Source organism: Mirounga angustirostris, unplaced genomic scaffold (assembly GCF_029215605.1).
Source record: "Mirounga angustirostris isolate CCGP_5_RB_7025 unplaced genomic scaffold, mMirAng1.0.hap1 SCAF_5, whole genome shotgun sequence".
NCBI lineage: Eukaryota > Metazoa > Chordata > Mammalia > Carnivora > Phocidae > Mirounga > Mirounga angustirostris.
The window spans coordinates 177,796,701-177,822,470 of NW_026991713.1; the positions used below are offsets into that span (position 1 = coordinate 177,796,701).

Consider the following 25,770-nt stretch of genomic DNA (forward strand, 5'->3'; position numbering starts at 1 on the left):
AAAAAGAAATATCTCAAAAAAAAAAAAACCCTAACTCTATGCCTGAAAAACAAAAGAACAAATCAAGCCCGAAGTTGGCAGAAAAAAGGAAATAAAGATTATAGGAGAAATAGAGAAAAAAATTAACCAAAGTATTGTTTCCTTGAAAAAGATAACAAAAATGACAAACCCTTAGACTACCCAAGAGTGGACCCAAATTAACAAAACTATAAGTGAAAAAGGAGACATTACAAATGATACCACAGAAATACAATCAAAAGAGGCTCCCATGAACACATACACACCAAACATTAGTACATTAACCACATCATACACCACAATCAAGTGAGCTTTATTTAAGGGATGCAAGGATGGTTCAAAAACCACAAATCAATCAACAGGCTACAACACATTAAAAAAAAAAAAGCATTACACAAAATGCAACATCCATTTAGGATAAAAACTCTCAACAAACTGGGTACAGAGGGCATGTACCTCAACATAATAAAGGCCATATAGGACAAACCTACAGCTCACATCATCCTCAATAGTGAAAAGCTAAAAGCTTTTCCTGTCAGCACAGGAACAGGACAAGGATGCCCACTCTTGCCAGTTTTATTCAACACAGTATTGCAAGGCCTAGCCACAAGAATTAGGCTAGAAAAATAAAAGGCATCCAAATTGGAAAGGAAGAAGTAAAACTCATTATTTGCAACTGACATGATACTACATATAGAAAACCCTAAAGAAACCACCAAAAGAAAAAAAAATTTTCGAACAAATGATTTCAGTAAATTTGAAGAATACAAGACCAATATACAGAAATCTGCAGTTTCTATACACTAGTAACAAAAGCATCAGAAAGACAAATTGAGAAAACAATCCCATTTACAACCGCATCAAAAAGAATAAAACACCTAGGAACAAATATAACCAAGAAGGTGAAAGACTTGAACACTGAAAACTTTAAGACACTGACAGATACTGAACAAGACAAAAATTAATGGAAAGATATTCCATGCTCACAATTTGGAAGAATATTGTTAAAATGTCCATACTTCCAAAGCAATCTACAGATTCAATACAATCCCTATCAAAATTCCAATGGCATACTTCTTACAACTAGGACAAATTAACTCTAAAATTTGTACAAACCCACAAAAGATCCTGAACAGCCAAAGCAATCTTGAGAAAGAAAAACAAAGCTGAGGTACTATGCTCCCTTATTTCAAACCATATTACAAAGCTATAGTAATTTTAAAAGTATGGTATTGGGGGGACGCCTGGGTGGCTCAGTTGGTTAAGCGTCTGCCTTCCACTTGGGTCATGATCCCAGGACCCCAGGATCGAGTCCCGCATCAGGCTCCTTGCTCAGCAGGGAGCCTGCTTCTCCCTCTGACTGCTGCTCCCCCCGCTTATGCTCTCTGACAAATAATCAATTTTTTTTAAAAAAGTATGGTATTGAGGGGGAAAAAAAAGCACACACATGGATCATTGTAACAGAATTGAGAGACCAGAAATAAACCCACACATATATGGACAATTAATCTACCACAAAGGAACCAAGAACATACAACAAAGAAAAAACAGTTTCCTTCAATAAACAGTGCTAGGAAAATTGGACAGCCACATGTAGAAAGTGAAACTAGACCACTAACTTGCACCATATACATATTAACTCAAAATGGATTAAATACGTGAATGTAAGACCTGAAACCATAAAACTCCTAAAAGAAAACAAAGGCAGTAAGCTTCTTCACATCAGTCTTACTGACATCTTTGTGGATCTGACTACAAAGGGAAACACGAAAATAAAAAAATAGGACTACATCAACCTAGAAAGCTTCTGTGCAGCAAAGAAAACTATCATCATAACAAAAAGGTAACCTACTGAGAGAAGATACCTGCAAACCGTATCACTGATAGAGGGATAATATCCAAAAAATACAAAGAACTCCTACAATTCAACAACAGAAGCTACAATTAAAAAATGGGCAGAGGACCTGAATAGACATTTTTCCAAAGACAAAGATGGCCAACAGGCACATGAAAAGATGCTCAACATCACTAATTATTGGGGAAATGCAAATCAAAATCACAATGAGATATCAACTTACACCTGTGAGAATAGCTATTATCAAAAAGACAAGAAATAACAAGTGTTGGAGAGGATGCAGAGAAAAGGGGACCCTAATACACTGTTGGTGGGGTTGAAAATTGGCACAACCACTTTGGAAAACATTATAGAAAATCCTCAAGAATGGAACTACCATATGACCCAGCTATTCCAATTCTGGGTATCTATTTCCAATACAAAACACTACTTCAAAAACATACACAGACCCCTTAGCTATTTACAATAGCAAAGATATGGAAACAACCTAAGTGTCCACTGATAGATGAATGAATAAAGAAGATGTGATATATTTATGCAATGGAATACTACTCAGCCATAGAAGAATGAAATATTGCCATCTACAACAACATGGATGGACCTTGAAGGGATAATGCTAAGCGAAATAAGTCAGAGAAAGACAAATACTGTACGATTTCAGTCATATGTGTAATCTAAACAAACAAATGAACAAAATAAAGTCATAGATACAAAGAACAGACTAGTGGTTACTAGAGGGGAAGGAGGTTGGATGAAATGGTGAAGGAGGCCAACTGTATGGTGATGGATGGAAACTGGACTTCTGGTGATGATTTTCTGTAATGTGTAGTTTCTAATTATAAAGCTATACACCTGAAACTCATGATAAACAAAAGAAGTACTTGAAATGTAACATACAACATGATGACTACAGTTAACACTGCTCTATGATATACAGGACAATTATTAAGAGCAAATCCTAAGAGTTCACGTTTTACAAGGAGAAAAAATTTTGTTTCTTCTTTCTTTGTTTCTATCTATATGAGATGATTGGTATTGGCTGAACCTACTGCAACAACCATCGCACATATATGTAAATCAAACCATCATGCTATACATCCTAAATTTATACAGTGATATATGTCAATTATTTCTCAATAAAGCTGAAAAAAAGGGCATTGCTTGTTTTTCATGTAAATTGACCATTATTCTGATTCCGTATCAATCAAGTAAATGCCTTGAGTTCTTCTTGCAGGTTCTGATAGATGCACCTCAATCACAGTCCTGGGCTGAACCCCCAGAACCAGAAGTGGCAGGACAGGCCAAAGCTCACCACCCACACGCTGATCACCCAGGATTCCCTCATCATTACTGCACTCCAAGAAACTTTAGGTACTCTGAAATAAACTCAAATTAAGTGATCCAGAAAAATCAAAGATGACTTTCTAATTCATTTTTACTTTGATTTTGAGGCTTCTAAAAAAAAAAAAACCTCAAAAAAAAAATCCATGGTATCATCATTCAGGATTTTTTTTAAAGAATGAGTTTCAAAAAAGATTTTCTTTTCACATACAATAAAAACACTTAAATACACTTAGTTTTCATTTCAAGAGCCTTCAGTTGATATGCCCTGAAATATCTTAAAATGTTTAAATGGCAAGGTATCACTAAATCCTGTATTACATTAGCAAAAGTTGAATTTCAGAAGAAAAATACATACTTCAAGAATTTCATGATCCTCTGTCAGAGTCTACAGGCTACATTCAATTCTTATCAAGCACAGGTTTAAAGTAAGACTGCTTAGCCTTAGCTGGTATTTTTAAGCCACACTTTCCCTGACAGTACCAACATACTCATTTCTCTAATTCCTGACATCAAAATCATTTTAAACAGGGCGCCTGGGTGGCTCAGATGGTTAAGCGTCTGCCTTCGGCTCAGGTCATGATCCCAGGGTCCTGGGATCGAGTCCCGCATCGGGCTCTCTGCTCCTTGGGAGCCTGCTTCTCCCTCTGCCTCTCTCCCTGTCTCTCATGAATAAATAAATAAAAATCTTTATAAAAAAAAAATCATTTTAAACAATTTGTCAAGTTTAATATTATACAGTTTCATCTTATTCTATAAGCAGCAAAAGATATATGAAAGGTCTTCCTTTCTTAACACAGATGAGTGAACAAATTCCATAACTCAAGTAGGACTTATTCTGAGATGGTTGTAACAATTACTATTTAAACAGAGAAACTGCTTAAGAGATACAAGATATTTGACTAAAATCTACAAAGACTGAACTGGCACCACAAATCTGATTTCTGATGACTTATTTGTAAAGAACAAAATTGGGTCAAAATGTTTCCTCTATCTTTAGGGTTTTCATACACCAACCAAGAGAAAAATCAACCAATGTTAAACAAAACTACTTTAAAGGAAGAACTGGGATGCTGAAATACACAATTCTGAATGCCATGCAGCGATTTACAGGAACAGGAGTTCTTATTCTGTATAATATATAAACATTTTTAGTTTACTTGTAGCTTTCTCCACAGACTTCAAGGTATTATGTGTAAAATAACAACAAGGGATAGGGAAAAAGAAGATGGCTAAAACTGCAAAGGAGGGCAAACATCTGGAAATTAGAATCAGGTGTCTAGAAAGTCTCCCTCTTCGGGTGTACATGCATTTAAGGGAGCTGGGGAGGAAGAGAGGGGAGCTTGTGTGCAAAGCAGAATCACCTGGAGTGTCTTAAACCCACACATCAGAACAGAATGGGGAAAGGGGAAAGGGATCTGAAGAACTGTTTCAAAAGGGCAGAAGAATTACAACTCTGCCACACTATAATCCTCCCACCACTTCTGGGCAATTCTATGAAGCAAAGAGAAATTCATTTTCTCCCTTTCTCAGAAAGCCTTGGTACACAGTCAAGCCATCATCTCTTTAAATGTTCAAATTTTGAGAAAAGTAAATGGGGGAAGAAAGGATTATTAAGAATAGGTTAGATTTAGGAAAGTGAAAGAGAAAATCAGATTTTTAATATAAAGAAACAGTACCAAAAAAAAGTCAAATTCTTGAACAGAACATTTCAAATGTATTTTAGTGCTGCACTTCTACGTATTTCCTTCAATGATTACAGATCTACAGCAAAAAGGAGATTTGAGTTGGCAACAGGCAGACCAGGGACATGCAGGCCATTATCAGGTACCCTGGGAGTGGATAACCAATCCTTGCTCATCACTGTGGCATACAATGACAGACACTCAAAGGGGACAAGAACATTAATATCAAACAGTACAAATACACATCATCCAAGTAGTGAAAACATATCAGGGCCAAGAAGCCAAAAACCACTCCTGAAGAGGGCACAAAAGAAACCTCTAAAATGTAAGTTGGTTTGCTTAGATCACACCAGCTGGTGGGTATAGATGGAATCACACTGATGTGAATACCTTAAACTCATTAGGTCTAAACCCCCAGATGCTCTTACACTCAACTCCCTTAAAGGGCCCTACACAAATATTTCTAGGTACAGCAATCCTGACTCCTCCAAGCATGACAGTTTGACAGACCCCTGTCAAATGAGATCCATGCATCCCCTATGAAAAGGGTGGGGGGAATTCCTAGCTAGACTTCTTGTACCCTGGAGCAGAACATTAAAATAGTTCAGTAAGGCAACTCATCTAGTTTACAGACACCGTATTATTCTATTTTGTACACACCACACCCTGCATACCATTCCCCCCTGAGGCCCCACTGCCTCTGACTTATCATTATCCTGACAGTTTTTAGTGAACAATGGGGTTGCTGTATCCCCGCCCTCCCCATGCACACTCTCCCCCTCCCCCACCCGCTCATGACTGGCCTCCTAGGGACAATCCCAGACAGGCCCACACCACTGAAGTGCTTCTGTGGCATCTCAGCCCTACGCTTATTACTCTCTGCCAGTTGCAATCTGTATCCAAATCTCAGTTCTATCCCAGCTGAAATCCCAGTCACAAAAAGAATCATTCTGCCTAGTGACTTGAAAAATTTCGACTGCTGACATTAAATTCACTCTGGAGTATCATCAACAGAAATATTTCTTCTCTGTGAGGTTTTATAATAAACCACAACTCATGATACCTAATGCAATGACAGATGATATGATAGGTCAGTAAAGTCATCAACAAGCCAAGATATCTCAAAAAGTAAAAGAAATGTAACATTTGTTGAGGAAAGGATGGGGAAGGAAGAAGGAAAGCATACAATGGAAGAAAAGGACAGACAAGGTTAAGTTAAAAGGTCAAGAAATATGTAATGCCTTATGTATATTTTATTTTAGGTAAGGAAGGAGAAACACATTAGGGGTTCATCTGATCTGATGATAAATTAATGCACAAATAGCTATGATTTATTAAGCAAGACACTGTGCTAAATGCTTTACATACATTATCTCTTCTAATCCTTACAAAAACCTTGTGATGAGATACTAACCTTTCATTTTATAAAGGAGCAACTGGTCATATAACTTGTCCAAGGTCACACAGCTCATAAATGGCAGAGCCAGGATTTTAACCCAGCTCTTAAACTCATGACACTATCATGTTATAATGCCAATACACCTTAGCCAACGGCTTAAAAGCACATTTTCTATGTATTTAAAAATGAGATATCTACATGTGCTAATAGGAATGCTCCCTAAGATACAATGTTAAATGAAAAAAGACAATTGTGCTGAGGCCAGTCTCCAAAGTAATAGTATGCTACCTTCTGCATAAAGTCAAGAGCTGGGAGAAAAGATATATATGGTCGCACACACAAAAAATATCATTGAAAGGGGCACCTGGGTGGCTCAGTCGGTTAAGCGTCTGCCTTTGGCTCAGGTCATGATCCCAGGGTTCTGGGATCGAGCCCCACATTGGGCTCTCTGCTCAGCGGGAAGCCTGCTTCTCTCTCTCCCACTCCCCCTGCTTGTATCCCCTCTCTCGCTGTCTCTCTCTGTCAAATAAATATTAAAAAAAAAAAAGCCTTCTCTAAAAAAAAAAAAAAAAAATCATTGAAAGAATATTCAAACTGGGAACAGTGATGGCCTCAGACAGAGGGGACCAGGGGATTGAGATCAGAAAAGAGCCTTTTCACTACATATACTTCGGCATGGTGAGACTTTTTAACCCACTCATGTCATTTTTCACAAGAAATAAGCACTACAGAGTAGCGCCTGGTGGCCTTGGCAGGTACCCCCGCAGTTGTGTAAGGGGAAGTAGTCTGTGCGGAGGCCACTACGCTCTCCCCCCAATACCCTGTGACTCGCCACCATGAGCAGCACCTTAGCCAAGATTGCGGAGATCAAAGCCGAGATGGCTCGGACTCAAAAGAACAAGGCCACAGCACACCACCTAGGGCTGCTTAAGGCTCGCCTTGCTAAGCTTCGCAGAGAGCTCATTACCCCAAAAGGTGGTGGTGGTGGTGGTGGTAGACCAGGAGAAGGTTTTGATGTGGCCAAGACAGGTGATGCTCGAATTGGGTTTGTGGGTTTTCCATCAGTGGGGAAGTCAACACTGCTTAGTAACCTGGCAGGGGTATGTATATTCTGAGGTGGCAGCCTATGAGTTCACTACTCTGACCACTGTGCCTGGTGTCATCAGATACAAAGGTGCCAAGACCCAGCTCCTGGATCTTCCAGGTATCACTGAGGGTGCCAAGGATGGGAAAGGTAGAGGCCGTCAAGTCATTGCAGTGGCCCGAACATGTAACTTGATCCTGATTGTTCTGGATGTCCTGAAACCCTTGGGACACAAAAAGATAACTGAAAATGAGCTGGAAGGCTTTGGCATTCGCTTGAACAGCAAACCCAACACTGGCTTTAAGAAGAAGGATAAAGGAGGCATTAATCTCACGGCCACTTGCCCTCAGAGTGAGCTGGATGCTGAAACTGTGAAGAGCATTCTGGCTGAATACAAAATTCCCAATGCTGATGTGACACCGCGTAGTGATGCCACAGCGGATGACCTCATCGACGTGGTAGAAGGAAATAGAGTTTATATCCCTTGTATCTATGTGTTGAGTAAGATTGATCAGATCTCCATTGAGGAATTGGATATCATCTATAAGGTGCCTCACTGTGTACCCATCTCTGCCCATCACCGCTGGAATTTTGATGACCTCTTGGAAAAGATCTGGGACTATATGAAACTAGTGAGGATTTACATCAAACTCAAAGGCCAGTTGCCAGATTATATATCCCCAGTGGTGCTGCCTTACTCTAGGACTACGGTGGAGGATTTCTGCATGAAGATTCACAAAAATCTTATCAAAGAATTTAAATACGCTCTGGTGTGGGGTCTGTCTGTGAAACACAATCCTCAAAAAGTGGGTAAAGATCATACACTGGAGGACGAGGATGTCATTCAGATTGTGAAGAAATGAAACCTTCCCCTCTACCCATGTGCTGGGCCAACCACAGCAGCTTTTCCCATGACCAAGAACCCTACCTCAAACCGCTTCAAGCTTTGGCAGCCAGTGGATCAGGATTCAGGGGAGGGAGATGAAGGCATCCAAGCCGGAACTTTGTCTTAACTTGGTATCACCTTGTAAATTCAACTGCATAAAGGACCTGGTAGGCCATCCAGCTATGTGCAGTTCATGTGTCACCGTCAGAATTTGTTTTGGGTTGGACTGAATGAGGATGGGTATATGTACAATGAGACATCTGCAGAAGGGGTACTTGGGAGCTTCGTCTTAAGTGTGAAATAGATAAAAATGTGACTGCAACATCTTATTTGATGTTTAGTCATGGGAGACCCTTCCAAAAAAAAAAAAAAAAAGCACTACATAATAAAATACAATATAACTGTAAAAGCTAAAATCCTATAATGAAGGATACCTTACACCTCTCCCTGCTTACCAAGGCTAAATAAAACTAAAAGATTTATGGACAACAAAGGCACACCTATTTTAGTCATATATGCTTTCTACATGTTTTCACCTATGAAGAGTACCTATTACCACTGCTCACATCCTAAACGAGGCCTGAACGTGCGGCCACACATGGAAAGAAGAAACCAATTCCTGTGAACGTGGGAGGAGAGACTGCGGGTAGGAAAACTTGGTGAGACAGGGAAGAAACAAGGCCGCTCAAAAATCATCAGTAAACAGACAGGAAAGAGCAGAGGCAAGCCCACCCTTGGCAGGCCCAGGGAACACAGCTACAGAACTAAGCTGAGCTGCAGAAATGGGGAAGGAAAATGAAGACACAGAAGCATCTAAAGCAAAGTTAGGAAAAGGAATTCCCACTCCCCAATTAGTCTGAAAAGCAGAAAGATGAACACAAACTCAAAACACACGAAGACCTGAATTTGTTGAAATTCAGTTAAAAATATGCCTATTCAGGGGCGCCTGGGTGGCTCAGTTGGTTAAGCGACTGCCTTCGACTCAGGTCATGATCCTGGAGTCCCAGGATGGAGTCCTGCATCGGGCTCCCTGCTCGGCAGGGAGTCTGCTTCTCCCTCTGACCCTCCTCCCTCTCATGCTCTCTGTCTCTCATTCTCTCTCTCTCAAATAAATAAATAAAATCTTTAAAAAAATAAATGAAAGTAAAAAATAAAAATATGCCTATTCAGAATCAATGTATGTTCCTTTGCTTGCCTTAAAGTATTTACTATTAGAATATCTATAATTTTATATTTACGTGGTTCAAAATTATTGGCAATGCTTTATTATTAAGTACCCCTGCCCCCATCCTTCAAAAGGTTTGAATACCATTTACTCAAAGAAAAGCAATTCTGAAAAGCTTAAGCAAAAAGGAGGATATACTGAGAAACATGAGGAAAAGCAGAATGTCCGCACTTCAGGACAGGCAAGAGCCAGAGCAGCTCTGAGGATACACAGATTCACAGAGCATCATGAAAACAATTCAGAAAGAGGACACAGCAGAGAAATGGCCAACGGAGGCCCCTGCTGTGGACCAGGGCGACTCCCAGAAAATGGTACATTTTTGTAAGCCAGGTGCCACCCTAAGTGTTGCCTGCCACACTACCACATTCATACCTAACACTCTCCTAATTTACATTTATAGTGTATCTAATATAAACGCATTAAGTTAATTTATATAAAATATTTCAATTTAAAATTACTCCTAATTTTCATTTACAATTACAAACTTCAAGCTTTTTGTACATAATACCATAAAAACTTCAACTTATTGATTTGATATTGGAGTTGTTATTGGGAGAATTTGACACTGGAGTCGTAAAACAAAGAGTAAGCAGCCCTAACCAGAAATCAATGGTACAAATGTGTTTATCCATCCATCTTTCAAAGGAGTTTTTGTTCTTCCAGGGAGTCTGTAATTTTAAGATACTGCATGTCTTTTCAAATAAATGAACAAAATAAGGCCCAAAACAGTAATTTACGTTCCCTCCAACAGAAAAACACACCAAAATCTCGGGTCCCCATTAATGGAATCTCAGCATGAACCACTGAACTACTTTAATACCATAGTCCTCCTAAAATCCACTAATACCACATTACAGTAAATAATAATTGCTTTCATAATTTTTTAAAAAGTTATAAACACTTGTTTGAAAATTAGAACGTTCAGAAAATTTTCCCATAACACAGATAAACACTTTCTAGACAGGATGATCTGTTCATTCATACTTGCTGCATAGATTATAAGACGGTTTCCTAGGGCGCCTGGGTGGCTCAGTTGGTTAAGCGACTGCTTTCGGCTCAGGTCATGATCCTGGAGTCCCGGGATCGAGTCCCGCGTCGGGCTCCCTGCTCGGCGGGGAGCCTGCTTCTCCCTCTGACCCTCCCCCCTCTCATGTGCTCTCTCTGTCTCAAATAAATAAAATCTCTAAAAAAAAAAAGACAGTTTCCTGTTTCTGACTTAATATTACATCCCCATTACTTTTTAAACCTATTATACTTTTCTGTAATATTTTATATTATTTATTTCAAAAGCAATCTAAGCCCCCATTACAGTCAGAAAATAGAGAAAAGTAAAAGAAAATAAAATTGCGATATTTCTACTAAGAGACAGCTATTAATATTCACATCTCAGTGGGCTGCCTCCCAGCCCCTTTCCTGTTTATGTATAAATGGCCCTGCACTGGAGAAACCTCCCACACCACGTGGTCAGGTCACATGCAGAGGGCCAGCACAGTGCAAGGACTAAGAGCAGGGGCTCTGGGGTCAACCAAAGCTGCATTCAAAGCTCAGTTCCACCACTTAATAAGTGGTGACCTTAACCTGTCTGCACCCCAATTTCTTCATCTATAGAATAGGGCTGTAACAAGGCTAGAAGATACTGCACAGAAAGCACTATCACAGTGCCCAGTGCATGAGAAGCACTCGGTAAAGACAAGCTATTACACTGTACAAAGCACACTATAACCTCATTTTTCACCTAATGTATTCTGAATATCTTTCCATGTCAATTTGATCTACTTCTACAACATACTTAATACCAACCCAGTACAGTTTTTACTCCTACGCTGCATCAGTCACTAGAAAAGTTGCCAGAGACTTTTGGTCAGGGTCACCCACTGCTAACACATACAGACAGAGGACTCCAACCAAGCCTGTTTCCTGAAATGGGGCAAGGAGAGTCAGAGCAGTTTCCCAATGTTTCCTCACTAGCTGATTTGGGAGAAGTCACAGGGAAAATGAGGTTTGACTGAGGTTTTTTGTTTTTTGTTTTTTGTTTTTACAAACATGTTTATTGTCAATATCATTTATGGTAAAATTCAGTTTATTTACCCAAGAAAGAACAACTTTTGAAGCAAAGAAAGTTTTTTTTTTTAAAAAAAAAAAAAACCTCAAGCGGCATTTGAAGCTAATGAAATGCTAAATTATAAATTTCCACTCGCTACAACATCCCCATCAACACAAAAGCACAACACAATTTAGGTTTCATGTTTGATTCCACAAAGAAGTGAGAGATACAGATGACCTCTGCCTTTCTAACTATAATATTCTGTGATACTAGATTTAAGTAATTTTCAAAGTCCAGGAGTTTGTTAAAAACAACCAGCCAGTAATATCAAGTTGCCACAAATCACGAATCTACATTCTCGCCTGCCATTAATTCTGATCCACTGAACTTCTTTATATCTTAACAATGTTCCTCCATATGTATGCTCTTCTTCAAATGTTACTAAAAGTAGTTTATCCTTGGGGCTCCTGGGTGGCTCAGTCAGTTAAACAGCTGCCTTCAGCTCAGGTCATGATACCAAGGTCCTAGGATTGAGCCCCATGGCAGTGGAGGGCTCCCTGCTCAGCGGGGAGCCTGCTTCTCCCTCTCCCACGCCGTGTGTGCGCGCGCACAGACGTGCCCTCTCTCCCCACTGCCCTCAAAATCTTTTTTTAAAAAAGTAGTTTATCCTTGCACATTTAATCTAGCTTCCTGCTAGCTAAGACCCAAGTCCAATTTTTTTCACAGCTAAGACCCCAATTCGGAATGTAAAGAACGCCATTTTGGAATGTGCTGGCTAAACACAAAAGTCTTGATGTTCGGTCCTTCTATCTGGCAATATCCTGTCATTATCTAGACACTAAATTCCTCACTCAGGTTGCTGTTTCTTTCTACATGAATCTGTGTTCCCAAGTCCTAATCTGAATCCCCAGACTCTAATATGGCCTGCCTACTTGTATCCCTGCTAAGATCCTGCTGAAGCTCATCCCCCAGGTTCTGAATCATCTGTACAGCTGAAAGGGCTCTTCACAATCAACTATTTTATTTTGTCGGTGTGTCTCCACCTTAATAAGTAATAAGCTCCATGAAGGAAGGAACTGTGTTTTATCATTGTACCTTTATTGCTTTACACAGTGCCTTGCTCCTTGAAAGCCCTCAGTAAGCACTAAATGAATGAACGAACTCTGCTGCCCTCACTCTTAAGCTAATCTGTCCACCCTACATCAGTGGACACTACTAATCCTCACTTTTCCCAAACCACAAGGCATATAATAAATTTGAGAAACTGCTTCCTACAACTTCGTACTTTGCTATTTGCATCTCACTCCTTCCTCCAGTTTCAATTTCTTTCTTCTTGACAAACACCTTTTAGTAGTCCTCCAGCAAGTCTATGAGTGATCTTTGTTTTTATCTACAAAGGCTTTATTTCACTTACTCCTGAACATTACTTTATATGGACTCAAAATTCCTGCCAGTCTAGATAATGGCCTCCCTCAGATTGCTTTTTGTCTTGTTTCTAGTATTTCATCTACAATGTGTCTAAATGTGAATTTATTTTTACTTAGCCTGCTTGGGGTTTACTGCACTTCTTGGAACTCAGAACTTAGGCCCTGCATTTATTATGGAAAATTTTCAGCCATTATATCTTCAAATAGTGCCTCCCCCCACTATTTCCTCTTCCTGGAAGTTCAGAGACAGTAATACTAGACTTTCATACTAAAGGTCATGAGTCTCAAGGACTCACTTTCCATCTCTTGACACTTCAGTACTTCATTCCAAGCAATTTCCTCAGACCTCCTTAAAAATCAGTAATTTGGGGGCACCTGAGTGGCTCATTGGTTAAGAATCTGCCTTCGGCCAGGTCATAATCTCAGGGTCCTGGGATCAAGCCCCACATCGGGCTCCCAACTCAGCAAGGAGTATGCTTCTGCCTCTCCTTCTGCCCTGGCCCCCCACCCCCATCCACTCGTGCTCTTTCAAATAAAATCTTTTTTAAAAAAATCAGTAGTTTGCTCTTCAATTATACTGCTCAGCTGTTTTACCTGTCCACTGAGTTTACTTTTAAAGACCATAATTTTCATTTCTGTAAGTTCTCTTTGGTCCTTTCCCAAATCTTCTAGTCTATGGTGTTCTTTCATTACAGTCTTACCTCTTGTATCTCTAATAATTTTAACCAAGGAATCTCTGTCTCATGTCCTGGGAGTACCTCCTGGAGTACAAGTCTCCTACTTAAAACACCTGTCCACTCTCCTTTGTACAGATTCACTTCCTTGTTTGGCTGGCAATTTTTTTTTTTTTTTTTTTTTTACTGCAAGTTCATCTTTAGCATGAACTGTTTCTTCATTTAGAGTGCCAAGTTTTTCATTTGTTCTGCAGGACAGTTTCACACTTATTTCTAAGGGCTCCACTGGTTTCCATAGTTCTATACCACATTTCCCGCTAATTTCTCAGCTTGAGAGTTAGTTGCACTGTAAGAAATGTTAAATTTTAACCCACCCTCAATGTTATGTACAGCTTTGGGATTCAGAGGTTTCTCTTTTTATTTCTAATTACATACAACCTCAGGAGGACATGTTTCTTTGCACTTCCTTGGACTAGATTTTTCTAGTCTTCTTTTCACAGATGGACAATCTTCAAAGTTTTATGTAGGAAGACTTCAACCCCACCTTCCTTCTTCATGGAGACCTAAGACCATGTCTCCTATTCCTTCATGACACCCTCAGGACCAAGCCCTTGGAGCCTGCATCCAGATCTGAGAGCAGAGCAGGTCTTAAGCTCCCAATCATACCCTGGCTTTGAGTTCTCCTTTCACTTCTGGCACCTGGGATTTCCTGGTCTATCAGGCTCAGGAATGCTTTCATTTGTCCTTAGTATATTCTGTCCACAGTTCCTATGTGTTTGTGTCAGGGTATGGGTGAAAGTCCTCTAGATCAGCTCTGGTGGCAATGTTGACAGAAACCTGCGATTGTCACAAAGTATGAAACTAAAATGATCACTTCAGGGAATTGTGATGATTACTTACCATTTTGCCAGATGACAACAACCAACTTTTTTTTCCAACCTTGAGAACAGTTTCCAAATTGGTTAAATATTCCCAAGGCATTTTAAGATCATTTCGTCACTACACACTTCAAATGCCTTCATAGTTTTTCTTGAGAATTTCAACAGATAATTTCAACAAAGAATACACCTGTTGACTCCATTTTCTCACTACCTATTCATTCTGTAATCAACTTCAATCTGCTTTATAGTCCTAGAACTCTAGTGAAATTACACTCAAAAAGATAAACATTTCCCACCTAATCAACAAATCCAATGGCCTCTTCTTGGTTCTCATCTTACTCACCTCCCCGCAGCAATACGGACTATTCCAATTTTGCCACCCCACTATCACCCCAGTTCAAATACTTATTCCAATATTACCGCCATTGTTCTCTCACTCCCATCACTCCAATCTCTTCCTCTTTCAATTTATCAAGTCACAGCCAGATTAACCTCACTATGCTCCAGTCATGTCAACTGTTCACACTCCCCACTCTGCCCTACAGTGGCTCATTAATGTCTAATACTATGGGAAAAGAACAGGTGAATGAGGCACAATTCCTGTCCACAAAACCATAAAAATAAGACTACCATCTAACACTGACAGGATGCATGCTCTGTACTTGAGAAGGTGCTAAACACCTTACCTGCAACCATACCAACTGACCCTCACAGCAGCTCTATGAAGTAGGATCAATTACTATACCTGCTTCAGGGATGACAAATAATGCTAAAAGATGACTAAGTAGCCAACCTTAGGAAGCAGAGCTAGCAAATGACTGAGTCCATTTTATGCCAATCCTATCCTTTAAACAATAGGCTATACCTTCTCCACAAGTATTTACAACAAAAGCCCAGACCTCACCTTTGACTGAAAAAGGTGTATCTAATACTTTCCTAACAGCTGTTTGGATGCCCCAAAAGTACCTCGCATTAACATATCAAAAACCACAATCATGACCATACTGCCCCAACTAAAGTGGTCCAACCTCAGCAAATGAATGCACTAACCAACTAGTCATGTAAGCCAGAAACCTGAACATCACCCATGACATTCTCATCCACCCTCCATATCCAAACTATTACCTTACCAAATCCTTTGGGGTTTTTTTTGCGTCCTAAATCTGTCTCTACAACACCTACCCTGTCCATCTCCAATATTATCAACATAGGCCAGTCCAAGCTATACTACCTTCTCTCACCTCAACTGCTGATACAGCCTAACTTACCTAGGGTCATTCATTCTGGTTTTTCCCAGTCTACTCTGTTTTGCAACCAAAATGCTTTTTCCCCTTGTTGAGATTATGCTTTTAAAATACCAATCTGATCATTTCCCAGATTACGGACTCAGGACCAAAGCTTTAAGTCAATCTTTTATTTCAGGTTCTGAAGCATTAGAAATGCAGACTGATGACAGCTGGGTTTGAGTCACAGAAGTAAAGCCAATTTTCAGTGACAGTCAAGAATGACACCAAACACGGGAACAGAAGCAAACGGAGAGAGGATGACAGAGAGAACAATACCTGAGAGGTTTTAAACACTTGGCTCTAAGTTATTCCTAAGGTGGAGCTGAATCACAAATTTGCCAAGTTTCAAGGTATTCTTGTTACACTGTGATACCCCAGGATGCCTCCAATGAAATCCTTTTTTTCTTAAGTAGTTCAGACTGAGTTTCTAGCTTGCAGCCAAGAGTCTTAGCTAAGAACAAGGAAAGAAAAAAACTTTAGAAGAGCCAAGAAGACACACTTAGAAAAAGGGGACATGCCTACAAGGCAAAAATAAAACAAATTCGACATAAAGTAAAAATACCTTTGGCCAGAAAATATATAAATATGTTTAATGTTTGTAAACTCATGTATCTCCTTTAAAAGGTGTTACATAAAATGCTGTAGGGTAAGAGCCATGTTTTCTTTTATGTTCTACAAAACATCACAGCTTACTGTAAAGCTAACTGCTAAACAACAACAAAAAAAATGAGAAGTAAAAGTGTAACTATACAAAAACGTAAATCATAAAATTGCATATTTGGAAACCCATTCCCTCTGGGAACAGTTATACATGTGTTTGAGTAAAGAAATGGTCTTTTTCTAGTAATACTTTACAGTTACTATTCTATTTGCTGGTTGTGATTTGCATTGTCAGGTATTATAAACTCACCTTGCTCATAGCCAAATATTTTAAGTATTACGTAAGTATACTGAAAAGTAGTGTAACCATGGAAAGAAAAAAAATTAGCTGTGAAAACTACAGATTATATCCTCCATAAACACTTTTTTCTGTTGCCATCTGGTGGTTCATATATTAAATCAACATTGACACTCATTGTATATAAGGGCTTGGTCCGCAAAATAAAAATCTCCTATTCTTTTTCCACCACATGTAACACCTAGGACGAAGGCAAATAGAACCAACTTCACTTTGAAAATAGGCCCTCTCTCATGAATAAACCACAAAGACACAAAATAAATTAAGGATCACACCAAAGAACCCACAGAAACTACAACTTCTGGAGATGATCATCCTTATCTAAGTAGAATAGGATATACCTAATGTGATATAAGCTATGAAAATCCCTCCTTTTTCCAAACTAGTTGTCTACTTGGGTTGCTAAAATTCCCACCACCAATTACTCTTAATAAAGACAACTACTGGGGCATCTGGGTGGCTCAGTTGGTTGAGCATCAGACTCTTGATTTAGGCTCAGGTCATGATCTCAGGGTCGTGAGATGGAGCCCACGTTGGGCTCTGCGCTGGATGAGGAACTTCTGTTTAAAATTCTCTCTCCCTCTCTCCCTCTGCCCCACCCCACCACCCGTGGGCTCTATAAACAAATACATAAATACATACATAAATAAAGGCAACCACGGGCACTCCTCTTTGAATAGCCATAGCCATTCTTTGGTTACCTCCCTATATTTTTTTTTCTTGAAAAGATGATTCATCTTTATAAAATCAAGTTTACATATCTGACAGCTTCCAAACCTCTCTTGATAAGGAATCATGTCTAGAATACAGAAGAGAATTCTGAAAGGGAGAAGAAGCAACAGAACATTGCACCAAAGGTTAACTTTATCTACGTAATAATATGGGCCCACAAGTCTAGCCCATTCTCTACAGACCATATCTCCAAAGGCTGGCCTTGTCAGTTAAAAAATACATACTTAGCAAAGCCAAAAACAGCGCAGAAACTATAGTCTTAGCCCATGTTCAACAAGCTAATCTCCAAAGATCAGTAAATTAATAGATTTACAAGACTGACACCTGTCAAGAAATTGGATTATTTAATTGATAGCTGTTATCTTCACTAGGCATTGTATATCAACAGAGTGCTAGCTAAGCCTGTTAGAGTGGAAAAATAGTTCTTGTGTTAATTTTGAGGGCCTTTTGATTTACTAAAAGTCCCTAACGAACACAATTAACCAACATAACATTAGGTTGAGCACAGAAACATCAACAAACACCATCTACCAATCTCTTTAAATTACTGATGGTCACTGTCCTATAAATGTAAATATTCTCATATCCACCACTATTCCATATCTTTTTTAAATTTCTCTGCATTAACTACCTCCAGATTTCAATTACTCTTGCCCTTTCTTCTTCCAGCCATTTAAATAAATAAGCATTTCATATTTTTAAGGAAATTTATTTCTCCAAACTACAGGCTTACACTTATAAATTATGGCACTAATTCATTTTACAGAACCTAAAGTTTTGAACATGAGCCATTTTCAGTCCAGAGTAAATACATCATGTGCTAGACGGCAGGAGAAATACTGTACTGCATCTTAGTTGTCTTTGATATTGTAAATACCCTGGAAAAAGTAAAATAAAGAGAATCAGTTTCCAAGAGCTAAGACATATGGAGTTACAGAATCCCCAGACAGAACACACACTTACAGAGTCTAGTAAAGGGCAGAAAGGATATGACAACATACAGAAGATCAGAGAATCAGAACAAAATGATTTTAAAGATCTAGTCTAACCCCCTCCTTTCACAGGTGAGAAAACAGATCCAGAGAGGCTAACAGATTTACTCCTATTGCAAGTTAGTTACAGAGTGAAATAAAAACCAGGTCTACTGACACTTAGACCATCACCTTTTCCATTCACCACATCCATGTTTCTAAGAAAGCTTTACAAAAGTATTCTCATTCAGACTGTGGGGGCAGGGGGCAGGGGGCAGGCTAAGGCTTTAGAGCTGCCTGTCAAGAGGCCACCTAAATACTAGAATAGCAAATATATAAATATCTAGGGTTTCCTAGAGCAATGCTCCCATAACAGCATTTATTCATTTTATATTTGGATATAGCAAGAACAGTGTTAATACAATGAATCTAAGACTAATAATATATTTCTCCAGAAGAGGTCTCAGATATGGGATCAATAAGTGGCAGGTAAGTAGCTGTCTAATTATGACAGATTTTTGCATTTCAAAAATTCACTAAAAAATTTAGGACTAATTTCTATGTGCTAATACAAAAGGATGGCAGGAGGTACCATATTCTCTGGACCAGTTGACAAAATACATTGGTCAGAACCATGCGTACAAATGTTTATGCCTTATTTATTAAAGGAGATTTAAAAACATAGGGGGAAATTTAAGAAAATAACTTACAGGCATGTTGGAGCCTAATTATAATAAAAAACTATACAAATGAAAATGCTCAGTTACATTAGGTAGAAATGTATCATCACTTAGAATAACCAAATAAAAAAAATCTTCACTTTTTAAAAAATAATTCTACTTTAACTCCTCTTTATACTATACCTTTCAACCTGATTTTTATTTCCCTACCCTCAGCTTTACTCACCTTCCATGGATTTGGACTTCAAGAGTCTACTTCTTAAAACTACAGCTTTTAGGGACACCTGCCTGGCTCAGGTGGAAGGTGAGTAAGAGCATGCAACTCTTGATCTCGAGGTTGTAAGTTCAAGCCCAACGTTAGGTATAGAGATTACTTAAAAATATTTTTTAAAAAAAGAAAAAAACCACACACTACAGCTTTTATTACTTCTTGCAGAAATTTAAGCTGTGACGTAGTCAAAACCAGTTTCTCTGTTTTTCTACTCACTCTGGGTCTTTCATTCTGTAGATTCAGTCAACCAACATTACGCGTCTCTGATCTAGGGGACACCTAGAGGACAGCCCCATGTTCATGTCTCTAAACAAAAAATATGCAAGGGCTCTAAAGAGTGGAAATAATATAAGGGCAACTGGTAGGCAGAATTTAATAACATCTTGATTCCATTTAATTACCTAACTTGTCAGAGTTCCACTTTGTTTTACCCCAATATTTAAGGGCACAAGAAACTTCCTAGCTGGGTATAATCCCAGTAAGTAGCTAAACTTAACCATGTTTAGATAAAAGGCATGATAAAACTAACAAAAGGAAGATAAAACTAACAAAAGGAAGCAAACTAACAAAAATTCTGTACATTACAAACCCCACCTCTTTATTTGCATTTAAAGGACTTAAATTCATGTACTTGAATGCAGATGAAAGAATTTTCCAACTGTTCCTCAAAGAAATGGTTGGTACACTCCCAGTGGTCAATTCTGAGGTGTTCAAATCTGCCAACAGACTGCCACAACCTATTCTCAGTTGGAATTTGAAAATTACAGTATGAAAAAAGATTCTTTATGAAGAAAAACCCCAAAACGGCAACATTTTATTACGGGAGAGGAATGGGTACATGGAGGGGGTTATGCGTATTTCCTCTTCTCTCCTCCAAATTATGCAATGGAATTTAACAATGACAACAGCAAATAAGGTAACCTGAAATGTGAGGTCCAGTAACAACACAGTATTTAGAAAACATCAACTACCATCTTCCCTTGGTATTGATCTGATTGCTCTCCCTTCCCATAGAAAGCTCCAGGCTACACGGAAGGCAGTCCAGCCTAGCTGTTACGTTCAGACTGTGGATTAAGCAGCCTGCTTTCCATTTTGGCTCCATCACTACAAGCCTCAGGACCTCAAGCCAATCAGTTAACATCTCTGTGCCTCAGTTCCCCCACAGGTAAAATGAGTACAAGATGCTACCTACCTCTCAGGGGTTGTTGTGAAGAGTAAATGAGCCTACTCATAAAGCACTCAGTGCCTGGCACGTAAGAAGCGTTCAGTAAAGGCTGGCCACAGGTGGCTGCACAGAGGGTGGAAATCGCTTATTACTGGATTTACAAGACAGTTGCCAACCCAGTGGCTAGTTGCCATCTGTTAAACATGCAGTGGTCTAATAAAATTTAATCAGTGAGTATCTGAACACTTAGTGTAGCACTCTCTACGAAGACTCTCCAGTAAAGTAGGTAGTCTGGAACTCAAGGTCCAGAGGAAACTCGTATCTCAAAGTTGTGAGAGAAAGGGGGTCCAAGAGGAAAAGGGGAAACCAAATGCTTCTAGGGTAATAAAAGCATAAGGCCCCAAAAGGAAGCTAGGTTTGCAGCAAGCCCAATTAGCACAGTTTTCTGACTTCTCCAGCAAACCAGTGGCAGAGAAGCCTAATTAGTAGACCTTACCCAAGGCTGGGAATTGGCCTGAGAAAAGTGGTCCAGGTAGGGGTCCAGGTAAGCATCCAGACCACATGAAGTCAGACTGATGATGACAGAGAATTAATTGAGATAATGGGATTGGCCAACAAGGATAAAACCAGAGCATAAAGATACAAGCAACACCTGCGGAGTTTTAAATGCACAAATTCACTCTCCAGAGATCCTCCAGGTCAGAGGTAGAGGCCAGATGATTGTATTTTTTAATTTCACTGGTGATTCTGATGCATACCGCACACTAGCACAAAGTAGGAACCCAACAGCAGGAATAAACAGAATAAGCGATTAAAAGCTGATTAAGTCAGGGAGAAACTTCAAAGCTTGAGATCACAAACATGCAACAAGTTTAAATGAAAGGTTCAAAGTGTATAAAAGGTCACTGGAATTTGGGGGGCAGTGGAGTACCATAAAACCACAAGGCCAGCAACAAGGTTCAAAGGGAAAATGCATCAGGTGGTCTCATTTCAAGGGTTAGAGCAATGGTTCTCAAACTTGACTGAACATTAGGATCACCTGAGGAGTTTTTAAATCCGATGCCCAGGTCAAACCTCAAATTCTGGAAATGAGATCCAGGCTTCAATATGGTTTAAAGCTCCTCCGTGACTCCAGGGCGTACCCAGGTTGGAGAAACATGGAGCCAGAGAGGCTCCAGGAAAGCAGCAGATAACTGGAATGAGGAAAGACATAAGGCAATCTAACTTAGTGTCCTCAACCCCTGGTGTGTAGCAAAATCACCTGGAAAGCAAGCTGTGGTTCTACAGGATCACCAAATTTCCCCAGGTAATTCTAACATGCACCAAAGTTCAAGAACCATCGATCTAAGTGGCGATAACTCCAAAGGAGAAACTGAGAACTATGAACAACCCCACAGCAATAACTGAGGAGGGCATTTCTATCCCTCTCAGCCTGATGAATATAAACTGTTGGCACACGAGGCTATATTGAACGTAGGAGGCTATACTAAACATTACCAGGATCAACAAGTCTATCAAAGATCTAGCAATAAAACTAGGGCATCACAGACTAAACGTGTATGATACTTATGACCCAACCATCGTTCACCCCAGAAGGCATCCTCCCAAAACACTCAGGTCTGGGGACATCTGGCTGGCTCAGTCTATGGAGCATGCAAGCAACTCGATCTCAGGTCATGAGATCAAGACCCACGTTCGGAGTGGAACCCACTTAAATAAAGTCACTCATATCTGGCTCCTTGACATATATGTCCCCAAGACATATTAAAGTTGTATTTGGAAGATCCGAACCTGGTATTTCTCGCAATGGCCAATTATGTAACTTGGGCTATGTAACTATATGTAACTTTTACTAGTCAATGTTGCACTTTTCTCCCAAAATATCATGACCAAGCCTAACCACGTGAAATACCATTAGAAGACAAAGAGAAATTAGGAACTGCTTCACTAGCAACACAATAATATGGTACTTGTAACTAGTTCCAGCCTGGTGTTAAGCATTCCATTTAGAATGTTACATTTTATCCGATAAGGTTCAAGAGAACATATTCCCTTGCATATGACCAACTCATCATCCCATCAGAAATCTCTAGAGCAGCACCAGAATTTTCATTTTCAAGATACATGCGCTTTTGTCAAATGGTGGTGACATCCCTCCAGTAATACGAATTTTCAATATGATATAAAAAATGATGGATATATTACACATTTCACAGAGCACAAAGAACAGAAGCCTGTCAATGAATTTAAAATTTGTGACAACCCATTTGAAATTTTACACTAAAAGACCTGTACACTTTCATACACCATATAAATGTAAAGCAGGTACCCATGTCTTCCCTTGCAACAAGGAGTAAAATATTCCTTCCTAACAAAGTTTAACTGTTGCCTTAGTGCAGTTTAATTACGTATTTCCATTAGCATTACAGCTGTAAAAATACGACCCATTACACAGCCTTCAGAGTGCAACTGCTAACTTGAAATCCTTATACTGTACCTAAGAACAAGACCGCCAGGTTCCCCCCCGCCACCACCGCCGCCGCCGCCATGTGAACTTGGCACAAATCTTCAAATGTACAAATGGACAGGGCTTCCTGCAAAGTGCAAGTCACTGCTTTAAAAAAAAAAAAAAAAGGAAAACAATAATAAGCACCATCTCCATTGTAAAAGTCAGCCCTCGGTGATTTAGACGTCTTCATCCGAACCCGGCTTCTCCAGCAATCTACAGATCGCATTTTACGAAATGACTTAATAAACGCTCTTCTACCGAAGTCAGTCATCAGGCAAAAAGAAACGCGCGCGCGCGCGCGCACGGCGAAAGGAGAATGTTCCTAGTAATGGAGGCGTTAAGCGGCCATACGGCAGTTTGTTTCCACGCAGCGAACGGGACGGCAGGTGCGAGGAGAGCTGCGGGGGGGGCCGGGGGGGGCCACGGTCGAAGGACGTTCGGTCAGCATCGGCAAGAGCGCGAGCGAGCGGCGGCAGCGCCGGGGACGGCTGTGGGCTCGCGCCTCGCAGACCTGATCACCTGCCGGCTGCCACGCGTCCCCCGCGTCCCCCGCCGCCACCGGACACTGCGCTCGGCTAACTTAAGTTCGACGCCCATCGCCGTCGGCGCCGGCTCCTTCCGGGGACAGGGGGTGCCCCCCCGCCCCCGCCGCCGCGACCACCACCCAAGCCCGCTCTCCCCGAGCTGCCGGCAGCAGCAGGGCTACGCCGACCCGAGCTGAAGACCGCCGCGTTCTTGTCGGCGGCCTCGACCCCTACCCTTTTCCGACCGGGAAGGACGCTGCCGGCCGAGGGGTCTCCCCGGGACCCAGGCCGAAGGGGACCCAGGCCCCAGGAGCGTGCCCCGCCCCGCCCCGCTCTCGCCCGGCGCCCGAAGTTCTGCCCGCGGCGCTCTGCACCGTCCCCTCCCCCCGCCCCGGTCCGGGCAGCGGCCCGGGCAGGCCCGCGCGACGGCTCCCGCCACGGGCGCCGCGCCCCGAGGTCCGGCGGAGATGCCGGCCGGCCGGCCGCCCGCGGGGGCGCCGGGCTCCGACGAGCGGCCGCTCCCGACTTGGGCGGCGGGGGCCGCGCGACTCCGCTCCCGCCGGCCACAGAGCCCCGCGGGGCGCGTCCGGGGGGCGAGCGCTCGGCTGCCCGGCCCGCTGCGTCCCGCGCCGCCGCCCGCCCCGCGGGCCCGACGGCTCGGACTCGCCCCCGCCCCGCGCCTACCTTGCGCCAGCGCCCGGAGCAAGTGCAGCTGCAGCGCCAGGAGCGCCCACCATCCGCGCCGCCGGCCCGCGCTCAACTTCGTCGCCGGCCGCCCGCCGCGCCCCGCCGCGTCCCGGCCGGGGCTCGCGGGCGCCGCGCGGGCTCCCCGGGGCCGCCGCCGCCGCTCGGGGCCGGGCGAGGACCCCCGCGGCCGCCCCGGGCCCGCCGCTCCGCCGCCGCCCCGGGCCATGCTGCGGGGGAGCCGCCGCCGCCGCCCGCGCCCGGCCTCGGGCCCCGCGAGCGGGACGCGCGGGCGGTGGCCGCCGGCCGAACGGCCAGGTGCGGGGCCCGAGGGCGGCGGCGGCGAAGTTGTCAGCGGGGGGAGTTCCCGTCACGCCGCCCCCAGCGCCCCCGCAGCCGGAGCGCCCCGGCCGCGCCACGTCTCGCGGAGGGTCCGGCGGGCGCTGAAGAGGAGACGCCGCCGCCGCCGCCGCCGCCGCCGCCCCCGCCCGGCGCTGAGGAGAAAGCGCGCCCGCCCGCGCGCCGGCACTCGCCCTCCGCCGCCGCCGCCGCCGCGCCCCATTCACAGCCGGGCCGCACGCGCCGCCCGCCGCGCCCGCCGCCGCCGCTGATTGGCCGCGGGGAGGCGGCTCGCGGGCCTCGCGCCCCGCCCCCACGCCCTCGCCTGTTTTCAAACTGGCCGCGCCCGCCCGCCTGGAATTTCGCGCCGGGCCCCTGGCTCGCTGCGGCGGCTTCCCGCGCCGGCTGCGCCCCCTAGGGACGCGCGGCGCGCACTGCAGGCCGGCGCCGTCTCGGCACGCGCTCGGCCGACCGCTCGGGCGGGGGCGGCGCGGGCCGCGGGGGCGGGGGCGGGGGCGGGGGCGGGGCGGCGCCGGCCTCGCCCTCCTTGGGGCGTGCGGGCGCGCGGGTGGGCTGGCGCACGTGCGGCAGAGGAGCAGGTGGGCTGGGCCGCAGAGCCGCTGGCCGGTGCAGGTGGGCGCGCCCCACCCGGCGCCCCCAGCCCGCCCTCCGGGGTCCGCCCTCTCCGGCCAGAGGGTGGGTGTTCGAGTGGTTAAGCGCCAAGTTACTGTGATTGCAAACGAGAAACAAGCGCGATCGGGTTTCCAATTCTTCACAACAAAAGGCACCACTGGGTGTAGACCCGCCGCCTGTTGCCAGGAGTGGACGCTGGCTTTGGCGAGGCGTCCAAGGTCATGTGTGGCCTGCGGGGACCGCAGCGCCGGCCGCTTCCCGCCCCGGTCTCTGGGAAGGGTCTCCTAGGGGAAGGGGCCCTTACAGGGAGGATCTCTTAGGGGAAGGGTCCCTTAGGGGGCGGGTCTGGAGCGGGAAGGGTGCCCTCGGGAGAAGTTCTCCTAGCGGGGAAGGGTCCCTTGGGAGTCAGGGTCTCCTAGAGCCAGGCCTGGGGAGCCCGCGGAAGGGGCGTGGGGCGGAGCGCGCCAGCTCAGCCGCATGTGGTAAGCATTAGCAGAGT

At 43.1% G+C, this 25,770-nt stretch overlaps 2 protein-coding genes across 8 annotated transcripts in view; one reads left to right on the forward strand and one right to left on the reverse strand.

The window, feature by feature from the left end:
• Positions 1–24,808, reverse strand: part of SDK1 (sidekick cell adhesion molecule 1) — an 854,344-nt gene extending 829,536 nt beyond the window's left edge. For 5 of the 7 annotated variants that reach the window (XM_064593372.1, XM_064593371.1, XM_064593374.1 and 2 more), the window contains exons 1-2: positions 24,300–24,807; positions 23,080–23,196 (exon numbers count right to left, since the gene is read on the reverse strand). In XM_064593372.1, the coding sequence (XP_064449442.1) occupies positions 23,080–23,196; positions 24,300–24,528 (346 nt within the window). In that variant the 5' untranslated portion in view covers positions 24,529–24,807. Of the gene's footprint in view, positions 1–23,079; positions 23,197–24,299 lie in introns of all 7 variants that reach the window. The other 2 variants (XM_064593378.1, XM_054507718.2) reach the window with 2 other exon arrangements.
• On the forward strand, positions 7,048–8,530 carry LOC123844911 (developmentally-regulated GTP-binding protein 1-like). Its single transcript, XM_045875895.3, is given in 2 exon segments — positions 7,048–7,398; positions 7,400–8,530. Coding segments are annotated over 2 exon segments (1,110 nt in total). The 5' UTR covers positions 7,048–7,134; the 3' UTR covers positions 8,246–8,530.
• Positions 24,809–25,770: the final 962 nt, after the last annotated feature.